The sequence below is a fragment of the Oncorhynchus masou genome, chromosome 18 (assembly GCF_036934945.1).
Source record: "Oncorhynchus masou masou isolate Uvic2021 chromosome 18, UVic_Omas_1.1, whole genome shotgun sequence".
NCBI classification, from domain to species: Eukaryota; Metazoa; Chordata; class Actinopteri; order Salmoniformes; family Salmonidae; genus Oncorhynchus; species Oncorhynchus masou.
The window spans coordinates 56,991,870-57,007,987 of NC_088229.1; the positions used below are offsets into that span (position 1 = coordinate 56,991,870).

A 16,118-nucleotide genomic window follows, 5' to 3' on the forward strand; every position below is an offset into this window, starting at 1 on the left:
CTATGCTGCTCTGTACCATCACTCATTCATATATCTTTATGTACATATTCTTTGTCCCCTTACACTTGTGTGTATAAGACAGTAGTTTTAGAATTGTTAGTTAGATTACTTGTTTTAGTTAGATTACTTGTTGGTTATTACTGCATTGTCGGAACTAGAAGCACAAGCATTTCGCTACACTCGCATTAACATCTGCTAACCATGTGTATGTGACAAATAAAATTTGATTTGATTTGATTTAACCAGTTTGTGGCCAGTGGGCCTCACAGGTTAGCAATGAGTAACCAATGAGGCTAACCAAGGAGTTAGAGCTTTCCTTGGTTAGCATTATCACAATAAATAAATATTCTCTGTTCATACTTTCCTGTCTCAAGGTAGAATTTTCTGTCCGTCTTGGTTGTGCTTCTAACCTGCACATTTTAGGGGTTCAAGCAGCAAAGCTCAGAGAAACGCTATTATATTTCACAGTGGTCATTATTATCTAAACACCTTCTTGTACATGGTGGAATCATTCATATTTCCCACTGAACCAGGTTTTTTTTCTACTTTTTGGGGAGGAAGGGCACCAATACATGTAGGCCTATTGTCAAGAACTTTCAAGTGAAGAATTTCTCTTTAACCCTGTGTTTGCTCATAATATGAGAGAGGAAATATGAGGACAGTGCCTTCACACTTCAACAAAGGAGGTTCATATTTGTGCCCATGCAACTCATTTTTTCTTCTTCTTTGTACATGCTTGTTTGACACAATGGTAAATTGCCGCCTATCTATTACCAACAAGGCTTGTTCTTGCATACTGATAGATCATTCTTCTTATGTTACGGGCAATAGCTCACACCCCCTCCCCTTCTATCGTATGAGTGGTTTAAAGTTTCTCCTCTCCAACTCTGATTGGTCGACCAACTTGTGCTCACGGGCAAAAACTTCAGACGACTCTTCTCTTTACGCACTACCATCAGGGAGGCAGAGTAAAAGTAGGGACAGTCCGTTTAAAAGTGTAACTGAAAGTATCTTATCTTTTCATCAAGAAAAGGAGGCTACCACGCTATGGAGGTTGTCGAGAAAAGCAAAATACAATTCAAGTAGACAGGAATAGTGGAGATTCCCATGCGTAAAGGTTGAAGGGACGGCATCTTTGGAACATTAACTTAAAAAAAATCTAAGTCGTAACACCTACCGAAGGAAATGGCTATTTCTTGGATTTACAAAGTTTGGATCCTGCTACTACCCATTTTTGATAGCGCTGTGTCCAGTTATTCCGAAGACCAATGTAGCTGGCGAGGGAGGCAAGTATAACTTTTATAACGGTTTATTCAAGTTTCATTTTGTTTCATGGAGAACCATTCACATTGTTTTATATAGTTAGGTGCAAAATAACGTTTTGTTCCGGTTCTACCTTAGTTGAAACAAATCGATACAGGTTTTGGGCGCAATTAAATGTTTCCAGTGTCTTGCAACAAAGTATTGCGCCTTGGCTTCCAGTCTTGCAGAGTGAGCAAGAGAGAGGAGAGAGTTATGCCGTTATTATAACGGTTTTATGTGTGCACAGGGGAAATTACTTGTCGTTTTTTGGAAAATTATGATTTAAAATTCATTTTATAAAACCAAATTCTAGGCCATGTTTTATAGATAAAATGACCTACACTATGTAAATTCAGACACATTTTTAAATGGCACTGACGGCCGCATTTGGTGACCAATAGGTAGCGCTACTTCTTTTTGAATGCAAATGGATACCTCAGTTTAATGTGTATTTTGAAAGCATGTTTTAATCGTTTTCAAAGGATGCACTTAAAATGAGTGAAACGCACTGCAATGAAAATCTCCAGCTGAAAAGGTTAATCTGTTCTCATCCAATTTAGCCAGAATTATTTGTTTATTTATTATTTTTCAAGCTTTCCCCCAGTCCCTCTCAAAGTTGCCCACATCTAAAGCCTATACCCAAACCACACATCCTGCAATGTTCAGTGCAATTTCCGTAATGGGTTTCGACCAAAGATGTATATACACCCTGGATTGATAATGATAGAATTGGACATTGACGAGGCTTTGAAACCACCTGGCAGCGATATTGGCACTTCCCATTTGGAGCAGTCCTCCATAGGAATGAATGGAATTCTACAGCATTTCAGTTATCAAGGACACATTTTTTTTATGGCCAGTGGGGACAGTAACATCACTAAAATAAGAAATAAATGTGATTTTTAATTTATGTTTAGCTCATATAATATAATTTAAAAGTGTGCATTACAGTGTCTGTAATATAAAAATGTGTCAAAAACAAATGTAGACATCAATAAATGCATTTATATAGCTTCCAGATTTTTTTTTACAATGAAGAGTACCAAGATGGCTATGCGGTGGACTCAATACAGCGCCCCCTGTTTGTCATCCAGAGTTTATATACATCATTGGTTTATAAAAATGGCACCACATCCTAGAAAGTGACTCCAATTTTAGCCAAGAGGACAACTTCTGAAGACGAGTCTGTCTAGCTTGGAGGTTATAGGCGATGAAGTCCAATTATGTAACTTGGTCTCCCTTTTCTCTCTCTCCCTCTTTCCATCCCACAGTGGTCTGTCCCAGCAGCCAGGCAGTGTGGAGCAGATATCCCTCCACTGCTCGGAGGGTGCTCTGGACTGGCTCTACCCTAAGGGAGCGCTTCGCCTCACCCTGTCCCCCAGGTTGACTTCTGCGGCGGTGGGGCCGGGGGGCAGCAGCTCAGGCCTGATCACGGCCTGCGTCAAGCCCTCAGAGCACTTCCACGGGGCCCAGCTCTACTTGGAGAGAGACGGGCTCCTGGAGCTCCTGGTAGGGGACCGTCTGGAGACGTCTCCCCCACCCCGGGTGCGCTGCTTCAGCCGCTTGCCCGGCGAGAAGGTAGCCCTCTTCCTCCAGGCCACGCCTCACCAGGACATCAGCCGCCGCATTGCATCGTTCCGCTATGAGCTGCGAGGTGATTGGACGGCACGTCTGTCACTCGACTCGAACCCCATCATCAGTAATGAAGGTGAGTTGGAACGAGGAGGGAGGCAGCCATGCTAGGTCAGTCTGGGTTCTGGAAGGGTCACATTTGGGCTCAAATAGATACACATAAAATATTTATCTTAATACAAAGCAAGGAAAAGACCGTGTTGAATTTGTTTGTGAATATGCTCCCTGAGGGTTGATGGGCCTAACAAACCACTTTTAGAATTTGTTTTAGCTCAGATTCTATAACTAAATTCTCTTCTCACCCACATGCTTCCAGTAATTATTTTAGCATGGATCTCTGAATCATATTAAATTCTGGCAACCCCCCCCTTAAATATGTTTCCTCGCTCTTAAGCAAAAACAGACCTTTTTGGGGGGTTAATTTTCAGTTTTCTCTGTGTCCAGGCAGAGTAGAGTGGGGGAAGTGTCCTCTAGTTTCCCTGGACACATAGGTCTACAGACCCTGTCGCCAGGTTCAGTTTTGAAAGGGAGTGGAGAGAGGCAGAGAAAGAAAGAGAGGGAGGAGGGTTAGCGGGACAAAAGCCCAGTATGTGAGGCCTTCTCTCCAGAGCCCGGAGCTCCTTTCATTGGAGCCTTCGCATGAGTGTTCTGGGATTACTGCCGTTGCCTTGGCGACAGGGAGGCCTCAGCTGAGATGCTACCCTCATTTGTTGAGCTGCCCCTCTGTAGGGAGGCTTGGCTCTAAGAATACACCCCCTCTCCGCTCAAGAGTCTACACACACGTACACACACACTGGCTGGGCATGGGGGGAGGTTTGCTCTATGGCCAGGGAGAAGGAAGGAATCTCATTTATCAGACTTTTTCACTAAGAAGGGGAATGTGTGGAGGGGGCAGCTTGGAGGGGTGGTGGTGAACTTCTTGGAACTTTAAAAAATGCCAGGGTGTTTTCTTTTTTTCAGTGCAGTCATTTCAATGCAGCCACAGTTTGGTGTTTTTGTTTCGCTATGTGTTCCTTTTCTGTGGCCATCTGTGGACTGGGTCCTTGTATGAAACAGAGGAGGATTTGCTGTATTTTAGTTTCCTCTTTTAAAGTGATAAACAGCTGTGATTGAAGCCGCCACAACTCCTAGAAAAGAAGTAAGTGCCTTCTGAAAAAGTGTAGAAGTGTAGCTTAGCCCATTTAAATCTTTTGAAGTTTTCCACCCTCCTCTGTTGCCCTTGTCTGGTTGGCTTTGATGAGGTGTGGGTGCAGACACCCTAGCAGGGTCTAGGGGGAAAGTGGGGGTGGGAGGTAGGTGGGCTGTTTAATTTCATTTGGCTTTAAAAATGTCTGGGGCCATTGGAGTTTCACTGGCCTTCCTCTTCAAATCGTAAAAGTAGCAACTGTCTGAAAGAACACTGCAGTTGGTCCGTGTGTGTGTATGTCCTTACACTGATTTGTTCTATTCGCATCATGCCTCCAGAGCATTTGATCTTTGTTGTAAGCTCGTCTCCACCCTCCTTTAAGTCTCCTTTCAAGTGTGCAACAGGATAGGTTAGAGCTCAACGCGTTTGTAATATAAAGCTTTTAAATATTATAACTTGTTTTGTTTTTTTTAGGTATTATGCGGTTTACAACATCACGAGGGAGTAAAAACATTTGAATGAGGATGTAATTAGTGTTTGTTTGATTAGCGGAGTTCTCCAATTGACCCTCTCTTTTTTTTTCTTCCCCTTCTTCCTCCCCCTCTCTTCCCAGGTGCCTGCAGACCCTGTAACAACACAGAGCTCCTTATGGCCGTCTGCACCAGTGACTTTGGTGAGTTCTCCTCTTTTACAACCTCCTGTTTTGTTGTCTGGGCTGCCATATAACAATAAAACAACACGAGTCAGACCAGGAACAGTTTGGTGTCTTACTGAATTTCGTCCTCCATTTCATGTAGATTCAATACAACATGGCAAGAAAAGCCATTGAGTTGCAGAGAAAAAAAAGATAATGATTTTGTGTCAGGATTGAGGAACTACAAATCGGTTGTGTTGAATTAGCTGAAAGTAGGGGTAACACAGGTCTGGTGTAAATATAAATCCTCCCCCCTCTGAACTACTTAATTTATGCAGAGGTCAAAGGTGAAACAGCATTACTTTAGCCTCTCTAGTTCCCTGAAGTTCCCCTAAACCCCCACTCCTCAAGGCACTGTAGTGGAATAATCTCCCCCCACCCTAGACAGTGCAGTGGACTAATCCGCATGGCTCTAATTGAGCCGTAATCAGGCTTAGTGGCAGCCCTTTGGCAACATAAAGTCAGTGGGATTACAGAACTGTCCCAGGCAGCTCTCCATACCAATTTCACTGACTCTAATGTTAGCCTCTGGTGGGTTAGGATTCTAGTTACTTGTTTAGTACTTCAGCTGTTTTTTGGCAGCTAAAGCGTGGCAGGTATTTTCCCATTGATTACCAATATTGTGTTTTTAGAATGGGAACAACAAGTATTGAAGAACATTACATCCATTCAACAGATGTTAACCATCCACCATCTTAGTCCACATTTAGTTTAACTATGATTGTCGTATTTGTAACAACTGCTACAAACGAATTGGGTCAATAGAGCTTTTGACTAACCAGTTTGTCTCTTCTACCCACAGTGGTGCGTGGTAACATCAAGGCAGTGGACGAGGACAGTGAGCTACGGGCGGCTGTAATCAAAGTCAGCGCTACCCGAGTGTTCCGCCAGAAATACACCCTGTTTACCGGGACCGGCCGTTTGACCCGCACGGGCGAGATCAGGACCCTGCTGCAGTGCGGTGTCCGGCCTGGGGTAGGCAGCTTCCTCTTCACCGGCCGCGTCCACTTCGGCGAGGCATGGTTGGGCTGCGCCCCCCGCTACAAGGACTTCCTCCAGGCCTACGCTCAGGCCAAGTTGGCCCAGCAGCTACCCTGTGAAATGGCTGTGGACTGACCCGAGCCACCCCAAATCCCACCTGACTACTCCCCTGAATGAGGCTGTCCTGTGAGGCAAGCCCTAACTCGATCAGCCCCCCCCTTGCCTGTCATTTGGTTTGCCATACCTCAGAGTGAAAGGTGAGGAAGATGGAAGCCTATCCGATGATGCAGCTGTGGGTCGACCCTGCCATGAAGGTCCCGTTGGATGCAGTCTTCCCCCAAAGACTGAGGAGTTGGGCATGGACATTTGTAGCACCATTCCCAGTGCAATATACAGTCCTGTTAAAATATGAAGGACACTGTGGACGAGATGAGATTAAAGCATTTGGCACAGGACACATTTTCCAAAAATGCTTATTCAGAATTCTCACAAGAGCTTTCTGTAACAACAAGCAGACATTTGTCAGGAATGGATTCAGAGCTATTGAGTGTGAATTTGTGTCTTTTAAACTCAGGGAAATATGTGGAAAATTCTGTGGTGAAGTTACCATCTATTTGGAAGTCACGTAATTGTTATCCCAGTGTTCAAGTACAAGGCTGTTGTTTTTCTATGGTGGTCTTCAAAATGGCCACTCATTTTCCTTCAATGTTTTGTTTCGGAAAACTGGGGGAAATCTATCCTTTTGTGTCCAACATTTTCTCACAATTTTATAGTTGAAAGAAACAATGGGGGACTATTCTCAGTGTTGCAATTATTTATTGGAGATTAGGGTGGGTCTTTCTTTATTCAAGGATTTAAAAAAAAAAATCGTAATTTGCACTAATAAGGGAAAGGGAATGATCTGGAAAGTCTGATGCTGCAAGCAATGAAAACCAAATGAAAACCTGACTATATGTAGCGTAGAAGAGGAGTGATCAGAACGTAATAAATGTACAGATATTGCTAGCGCATGATAGCGCTACACTAGGGTTAGCACATGTTAACGCTAGGCTAGCACATATTAATGCTAGGCTTGGGCTAGCGCATGTTAGCGCTAGGCTAAAGCTTGCACCGCAGGTTCAAAGCACGATAAACTCTGCAAACTAGTGATGAACGTGCTTTTACGACAATAGCCAACTCTGAGATTATTATTTTTTCGAAGTACACACAAGGCAATTCTGCCTTTTTGAACCCTGTTTAAATATTTTCTGCAGATTTATAATACAGTTTACTTCAAGACTTCATTGTGATATCTCAGTTTGGTTGAAAACTTTTGTTACCTTTTAATATGCTGTCTGAGAAACATTGATTTTAATATTTGAAAACCCCTTATTTCGAGTTTACCATAATTACGTTACAACAGTGTTGCCCGTTACAGCCATTTCGTAGCTATTCATACCTATTTTGTAACTGTAAGCCTAAGAGAAAAGCTGTCTGCAAAAAACAAGCTGCAAAATACTACCAAAACATATAATGAGATGCTATAAGGTTTACTGGTCCAGATTTATGTCATTGTTCAAAGTTAAATAATTGTGTTTATTGAGTACCACAGTATGAGTCATAAAACCCGGAAAATGAGTCATAAAACCTGGAAATGATTCCAATCGTTTTTTCACCATAAATGTTTCCATCTGAGATTTTACAGACCCATATAGGGTCTGTATTTCGTATAGGCTTTTTTGATAACATTTTGATAACCGCGCAAATGTAACTTTTATTAATCATTTGCATAGCACATTCTTGAAAGTAAATTGAGGCAAATACATTGATAAAACTCACCTCGTCCGGGAGGGAATTACACAGCTATCAAAACGTTACTGTCAAATTCACAATGTGAAAAATTAATGGCGGAAATTCCATTGGAACCATAACCATTGTGGCGGACTATGGGAGTTTGGCGGGAAATGTTTCAAGTTTGTGGGACTGCAACTGCTGACAACAGCAATATTCCCCTCAATGAATGTCCATTGGGATATGTCTCAAAGTTGGCAGAAGCAGTTGCATCCAGTAGCTACCTAACTTTCACAAGCATATGTCCGAAATGTTGATAGCCATGTTGAGCCGTGAAAAACAATTTAGTCCGGCCTCCTGAGGGACGCAGCAGTCTAAGGCACTGCATCACAATGCTAGAGGCACCACTACAGACCCTTGATCTATCCCAAGATCGAAAAAGGGGGTGAAATTAAAAAACAAAAATACAATTTAGTCCAAATATCAATAATTAATTCTTACAGCAGTATTAAAGGTATTTGCGTGATACTCTTTCAAACAGCTTTGGGGTTAGCAGTAAGCATCTCTAGACTAGCATGCAAAAGGAACAAAACATTCATATCCATGGCCATGATGGCTAGTCAAGTTACGTTGTCTTATGTGTACTAAATGGATGAAGGGAGCAGTTAACACCAAATTAAGTTGATGTGCTGGAGCGGTATGTACACAAAAAGCCGAAAACTGCAATGCTTGCTGATATTGTCAATTGTTTCTATGTGAGTGTAATTTTGTGTTAATACCAATGTGAATGTTATTATGTATATAAGAAATTCTAGAAACAAAAAAAAAAACAACTTATGGAGGAAAGTGTTTGTATGTGGTCTGTGATATTTAAAGGCTGAAAAGCACATTTGAATGTTATGGATTTTTTTTATTTTATTTTTAATCTTTGCATGGTTGCCTCTTCCACCAACTATATAGTAAAGTTACATGGTTGTATAGTTATATAGTTGTCATCTCTCATGCACACATCTTAAAACAAGTCACACTACAGATGACCATGGTTGAACAACATGTCCTTATATTTCATTACATGGATTTAAACCCACAACCTCTAGTTGTCACTTAGATATATTTGGGATAAGGGTCTGAGACTTTTACAACAATGTTAAATCTCTATATGTGTCCTTAGGGGGCCCAAGACGAATGGCTTGAAATAAAGCTAGATAGAGCGAGAGATTTAGAGGAGTGGAAACAGACACTGGGGGCGGCAGGGAGGGAGGGAGGAAAAGGACGGTTGGAATTGTGTTGTGCTCCGACTCCCATTTTCAGGATTCAGGAAGCAATAAATTCTCAATAAGGGAGCGGGACGGAGGAGCAGAGGTGCCACACAGTCGCTCACTGTGTCCTCATGGCAGTTTGACAGGTTTAAAGGGCTATACACTCCCTCTCAACCAACAGAAAACAAGACTGAGCACATATATACTTTCACACTCGGAGTATGGTTACCAGGACTCTAAATGAAAAATGTTCATTAGTAACACAGGTGTGCCCAACTTCGGAGCACAACATAAAATATAGGAGCACCGGAAAATACAATTGTTCTAATCGATTGAGATATAGCCTTTATGAATTCGAGGTACTTCTGAAATAGTGGTGTCATTTAAGCCTGGACTTCTGGCGCTTCAGCCCCGGATGTTTTCCATCAAGCCCCGAACCTTTTGATGGTAAATAATTTTTTACAATTTCTGTCTGATATGAGTTTCCATAACTACACATCACTTGCACTTTGCAAATTAATTATTATAAAAAATTTTACTGACAAATTTCTATGACAAAAATAAACAATACAATATACTGCTCTAGGCAGTAGCAGGTATTGCAAGTAGCCCCTGGAGTGACACGGTGCCTGCTGTGAATGGTCGAGATTTCACAACTCAGTGGACTGCTCACGTCCATGTACCCCTCCTCCACCCCTACAGCACCTGTTCGATGTCAACGACATCACTCAGCAAAACACCTGTCACTCAGTCAGAGTCTACGGCATAGCACAGGGCAAATATAGATATTCCTGAACTTCTGAAAGAGTGTCCAAAAAAACAAGCAGGTTGAGGCAGCAGTGAATGAGACGGCAGAACAGACAGAAAGTGAAAGTTCAGCAGCAGCAGAGTTAGCAACACTACAGGTTTGTGCACGGTTGTTGGTAGCTTATTAGCCAGTCTTCCCTAGCATAAGGAATGTTCCTGCTAATGAGATGGTGTGGTAGCGCTCAGCATCCTAACGATATTGGTTGTCAGTCAGAGTTATTTAACAGTATATTGTGAATGGCAAGCTACGGATGTTGATATAAGTCATGATATTAGGAAGACGTTTTTTTATTTCCAGCGAGTGTATTTGCTGCGTTTCGTTTCTGTAGCTAGCTTGGTTAGCAAGTCCAATACATAGGCCCTTAAGATATGTTTCCTCAAATGTTATGTCATCTAAAAATCTCACATTAGCTGGTTGAACTAACGAAATGAATCATCGAGGTCTTGTAACCTATTCAATTTCTAAAGGTACATTTTATGGCTCATGTATTTTTATGTTGATTAAGCCTAGGGACTATGTAGCTTCTTATCTATCATGTTTGGAGTGGTGTTGCGCTGTTATGCGGAAACTTCAACTGTTTACAATTGCCCTGGTTGTGTCCGTAACTTTAAAGAGCAACTGCCCCTAAAAAACAACTTCTCTTTTAGAGAACAGCCTTTGGTGGCATCGATGAGTCAGAAACATTTATTCTACTGTCAAAATTGACCACAAAGTGTACCGTGTAAATAGGTTAATTTTGGTCATATATTCAGTCTTGTCCAAAACGTTGTTTTGTGAGACTGATGGTTGTGACTGCATCACAAAGTAAATGAAGGTTGGGTTTGTTTCAATTTGGAGTGCAACTGCACGTGACCCGATGCCTGTGATAAATTTGGGTTTACTTTGGATAGCCCTATGGGGCTAGTTAGGGACCAACGGTAAATTACACAATGCATATGGGACATTGTTCAAATTCCAATAGCTCCAAATTTCAATTAATTAGAAACCTAAAACCAACTATACATTTTAGAAATTCATATGCAAATATTGAAAGCATTTAATGAGAAAACTAAAAGGTGTTCAACACGAAAATATTGTCTCATTTACAGAGCCTTTGGAAAGTAATCAGACCCCTTGACTTTTTACACATTTTGTTACGTTACAGCCTTATTATAAAATTGATTAAAAAAAGAAAGAATCCTCAGCACTCTACACTCAATACCCCATTATGACAAAGCGAAAACAGGTGGTTCGAAATTTCAGCAAATTTGTACACATTAATTAAACATTTAAAACAGAAATAACTTCAGATCCACTGCTATGAGACTTGAAATTGAGCTCAGGTTAATCCTGTTTCCATCATCCTTGAGATGTTTCTACAACTTGATTTGAGTCCACCTGTGTTAAAATCAATTGATTGGACATGATTTGTATATAAGGTCCCACAGTTGACAGTGCATGTCAGAGCAAAAACCAAGCCATGAGGTTGAAAAATTGTCTGTAGTGCTCCAAGACAAAATTGTGTTGAGGCACTGATCTGGGGATGGATACAAAACAATTCTGCAGCATTGAAGGTCCCCAAGAACACAGTGGCCTCCATCATTCTTAAATGTAAGAAGTGTGGAACAAACAAGACTCTTCTTTGAGCTGGCCACCTGGCCAAACTGAGCAATCGGGGGAGAAGGGCCTTGTTCAGGGAGATGACCAAGAACTCGAGGGTCACTCTGACAGAGCTCTAGAGTTACTCTGTGGAGATGGGAGAACCTTCCAGAAGGACAACTATCTCTGCAGCCCTCCACCAATCAGGCCTTTATGGTAGTGTCCATACTGAAACCACTCTTCGGTAAAAGGCAAATGACAGCCCGCTTGGAGTTTGCCAAAAGGCACCGGAAGACTCACAGACCATGAGAAACAAGATTCTCTGCTCTGATAAAATCACGATTGAACTCTTTGGCCTGGATGCCAAGCGGCACGTCTGGAGGAAACCTGGCAGTAAGATGGCACCGGCAGATATGGCATCTCTGCTTCTAGCTCCTAAGCAATTTTGCGGTATTTCGTTTTTTTTGTGTTTTGTTTTCTTTAATTAATTATTTGCCCTATTTTTGGAGGTTATTACTACATACAGCCAGAAATAACTTTTGGATATCAGAGCGGCAGTAACTCACCAGCATTAAGACCAGGAATACAACTTTCCCAAATTGGATCCTTTGTTCCTACCCTCCAGGGCAATTGAACTTATTCCAGAGGCTTCTCTAAAACACGGCGGAGAAGAGGTATTCGGAGTGGACTCAGGAGGCGTGCACACCATCCAACCACTTCCGAGTATATTACTTGCTAATGTTCAGTCTCTAGATAATAAAGTAGGTAAGCTCAGGGCGAGGATCTCCTTCCAGAGAGACATCAGGGTTTGTAACATACTCTGTTTCATGGAAACATTTCTCTCTCTGGATATACTGTCCCCGTCCATACAGCCATCTGGGTTCTCTGTACATCGCGCAGACATGAATAAAGAACTCTCCGGGAAGAAGAAAGGAGGAGTATGTCTCATGATTAACTACTCATGGTGTGATTGTGATAACATACAGAAACTCAAGTCCTTTTGTTCACCCAACCTAGAATACCTCACAATCAAATGCCAACCATATTACTTCCCAAGAGAATTTTCTTCGGTTATAGTCACAGCCATGTATATTCCCCCTCAAGCCGAAACCACGACGGCCCTCAAATAACTACACTGGACTGTTCTTGGGGACCATCAATGCTGCAGACATTTTTTGGTACCCTTCCCCAGATCAGTGCCTCGACACAATCCTGTCTCGGAGCTCTACGGACAATTTCTTTGACCTCATGGCTTGGCTTTTGCTTTGACATCCGCTGTCAAATGTGGGACCTTATAAAGACAGATGTGTGCCTTTCCAAATCATGTCCAATCAACTTAATTTCCCGCATGTGGACTCCAATCAAGTTGTCGAAACACCTCAAGGATGATCAATGGAAACAGGATGCACCTGAGCTCAATTTCAAGTCTCACCGCAAAGGATCCTTTTTAGAATTAGGCTGTTATTTAACAAAAAAGTAAAGTGCTCTGAATACTTCCCGAAGGCGCTGTAGGTGTGATGGAAAGAGACACCATACAAGACACGGAGACAGAAAAAGAAGAATAGGTGATGGAGAGAGACACCAGACAAGACACAGAGACAGCAACAGAAGAATAGGTGATGGAGAGAGACACCCGACAAGACACAGAGACAGCAACAGAAGAATTGGTGATGGAGAGAGACACCAGACAAGACACAGAGGCAGCAACAGAAGAATAGGTGATTGAGAGAGACACCAGACAAGACACAGAGACAGCAACAGAATAATAGATGATGGAGAGCGACACCAGACAAAACACTGAGACAGCAACAGAAGTATAGGTAATGGAGAGAGACACCAGACAAAACACTGAGACAGCAACAGAAGAATAGGTGATGGAGAGAGACACCAGACAAGACACAGAGACAGCAACAGAAGGATAGCGCATGATGGCAACACCAGAAGAACAAAAACAGGCCATATCAGAAGAGGATTGAAAAAGGAGGCAAACAAGAACCTGAGACAATAACGTCTTAATGTTTACATACTGTTTTAACCACTTCATATGTACTCTACCATTCAAAAGATTGGAGTCACTTAGAAATGTCCTTGTTTTTGATAGAAAAACATTTTTTGTCCGTTAAAATAACTATAAATTTATCAGAAATACAGTGTAGACATTGTTAATGTTGTAAATGAGGCCCATTACAGAGGCCCATTATCAGCAACCATCCCTCCTGTGTTCTAATGGCACATTGTGTCAGCTAATCAAAGTTGATCATTTTAAAAGGCTAATTGATCATTAGAAAGCCATTTTGCAATTATGTTAGCACAGCTGCATACTGTTGTTCTGATTAAAGAAGCAATAAAACTGGCCTTTAGACTAGTTGAGTATCTGGAGCATAAGCATTTGTAGGTTCGATTACAGGCTCAAAATGGCTAGAAACAAAGAACCTCTGAAACTTGTCAGTCTATTCTTGTTCTGAGACATTAAGCCTATTCCATGCGAGAAATTGCCAAGAAACTGAATATCTTGGACAACGCTGTGTACTACTCCCTTCACAGAACAGTGCAAACTGGCTCTAACCAGAATAAAAATAGGAGTGGGAGGACCCGGTGCACAACTGAGCAAGAGGACAAGTACATTAGAATGTCTAGTTTGAAAAACAGAGGCCTCACAAGTCCTCAACTGGCAGCTTCATTAAATAGTGCATGCAAAACACCAGTCTCGCTGTCAACAGTGAAGAGGTGACTCTGGGATGCTGGCCTTCAAGGCAGAATTGCAAAGAAAAAATCATATCTCAGACTGGCCAATAAAAATAAAAGATTAAGATGGGCAAAAGAACACAGACCCTGGACAGAGGAACTCTGCCTTGAAGTCCAGCATCCCGGAGTTGCCTCTTTGCTGTTGACGTTGAGACTGGTGTTTTGCGGGTACTATTTAATGAAGCTTCCAGTTGAGTGCTTATTGAGTGATTTTTGGCAATACACTGTAGATGTATGCGTTCCAGAGTAGGGAGTGCTCCAGAGTAGAGCAACTGTAAATTAATACTGTCAGTGTCTGTCAGTGGAAGGTGGGAAGGTGCAAGTTACCTGAAAAATATCTAATATCACAATGTTCAAATCTCTCAATGTTGATCTCAAAGTGCACCAAATTCATTGCTACAGAATGACCATTGATCTCCTGAAGAAGCTTTCCCTATCAGTTTATTTCTGTGCCCCAAATGTTTGGATATACTGGTAGAGTTACCAGGTTGTTAGCTAGCTAATGAAGTAACAAACATGACTGAACAAGAAATGGTTAGCGGCCCACGAGTAGTATTAGAACGCCTGCAACATGGTTTATGAATATAAAATTCTAGGCGCACTGGTGTTCCCTTATAAAAATTCCAGGTCGCACAGAGAAATATTAATGCTGGTTTAAATGGTCAAACTTTAGAGCCCTGCTGGTTACTGGACACCAGGGTTATGGTCAATTCAATTCCTATTCAATTCTTGAGATGAAAGGATCACATGGAAAATAATTAATTTTTTAATGAATGAATTGCATTTCTACACCCTTCTATTAAATTATTTGATTGGCATGAAATGGACCTCTGGACAGACAATGATACTAGACACAGACACGGTATTCTCTCAAACTGATAGGAAAATGACTACCAGACATTCAGTAGAAGGGTACTCCTATAAGGATAACACTAAACCACTATGTTAAATTGACCACCTGTTTGTCTCAGATAGCAAATCTTGGTGAATAGACCAGTAAAGCCAGAGTAAATGGCAACAATATCCTGAACCTTTATGCTTCTCTTAGAATGATGCCTACCTCTGTAAAATCTCATACATTTATTGCAAACAGTAAATCTGTATGAAAAAGAGCAGCTGGGAAATTTTACATGGTCTTAAAGTTATATGGAAAAAGCTCCCTTAGACTGAATCCCTGGAAACCCCAAAATATGTTTGCCTCTGCATAAGTAACCCATTAAAACGTCCCACCTCGTTTATTAAGCCTCTGCCCCCACCCTTAAATGCCTCAGCTGGGGCCCCTGAAACGCCTCAGCACCCCTCCCTGCCTCTACATCTCAACCATATGAGGTTTCTGCTGAAAGACTGATAAGCCAAAACAAAGGGCACTAAAGTTATGTGGACTCCACTACCACTAATATATCATGTGCCATTTCCTGGTAGCCGCTTTTGGAGAGAACAACCACAGTAAGACACTTCCATAGCCTTGCGCTCCAGCATTTAAAGAGTTTCTTCATAAGCATGTATTCTGAGAATACCGAATTGAGTGTCTGGCTCGGGAGACTAGAGACAACCAAGCTATTCTTTCTTGCTGATAACAAACAATTATTGTGGACTGTTGCCTGTCGAAGACAAAAGACAGTGAATTTATCAAAGATCAGTTCTGATGCCATTCTTCATGTTATATACTCCCACTCTAACCAAACTGGTACTGCATGAGAGGCTGATTTTGCAGTCAATGACCTTGCAGACCTCCATTGAGCTGGGACACTACAACAAAGGACTCTCTCTCCCTTTCTCTCACTCTATTTTTCTCTCTGCCTGTATGGCAGAGGTGAGGTGATATGTAGACGGTGGAAAACAGGAAGCGGTCAGGAAGGGGGATCCAGCGGGATGGGAGAGGGTGGCCAGGGTGTGGACTTCCGTGGGCTCCAGAGGGAGTCTAGGGGGGAAGCGGCCAGAGCCCAAGCCCCAGAGAGGAGAGTGCAGACGGGAGCAAAGGGCTCCAGGATACACCCTTGAAGTCCAATACAACAACAAATGAACACACCCAGGGAAGAGGTCCAGTAAACTGAATGTGAGACAAGACTAGACTGAGCTTAATGGTCTCTGGGTTGAAACACTAAATTACTCCTGCATTTCGGGCTCATTGGAAAAGCTACAGCTTTAGTACATACACTATATATTATAGACATTTCTAACAACCTGTTACTGTTTTGTCATTTTGGGGTATTGTGTATATAT

The 16,118-nt window shown here is 42.0% G+C and overlaps 1 protein-coding gene and 1 long non-coding RNA gene across 2 annotated transcripts; both read left to right on the forward strand.

Moving 5' to 3' along the window:
• The first annotated feature begins 953 nt into the window (after nucleotides 1–953).
• metrn (meteorin, glial cell differentiation regulator) lies at nucleotides 954–8,489 on the forward strand. The gene is made up of 4 exons (XM_064923822.1): nucleotides 954–1,286; nucleotides 2,574–3,010; nucleotides 4,674–4,733; nucleotides 5,557–8,489. Exons 1-4 carry the CDS (start codon nucleotides 1,186–1,188, stop codon nucleotides 5,868–5,870), a joined length of 912 nt encoding a protein of 303 aa, XP_064779894.1. The 5' UTR covers nucleotides 954–1,185; the 3' UTR covers nucleotides 5,871–8,489.
• Nucleotides 8,490–9,400: 911 nt separating this feature from the next.
• Nucleotides 9,401–13,515, forward strand: LOC135504898 (uncharacterized). Its single transcript, XR_010450195.1, has 2 exons — nucleotides 9,401–9,669; nucleotides 12,654–13,515. It is a non-coding gene; the product is annotated as an uncharacterized LOC135504898 (long non-coding RNA).
• Nucleotides 13,516–16,118: the final 2,603 nt, after the last annotated feature.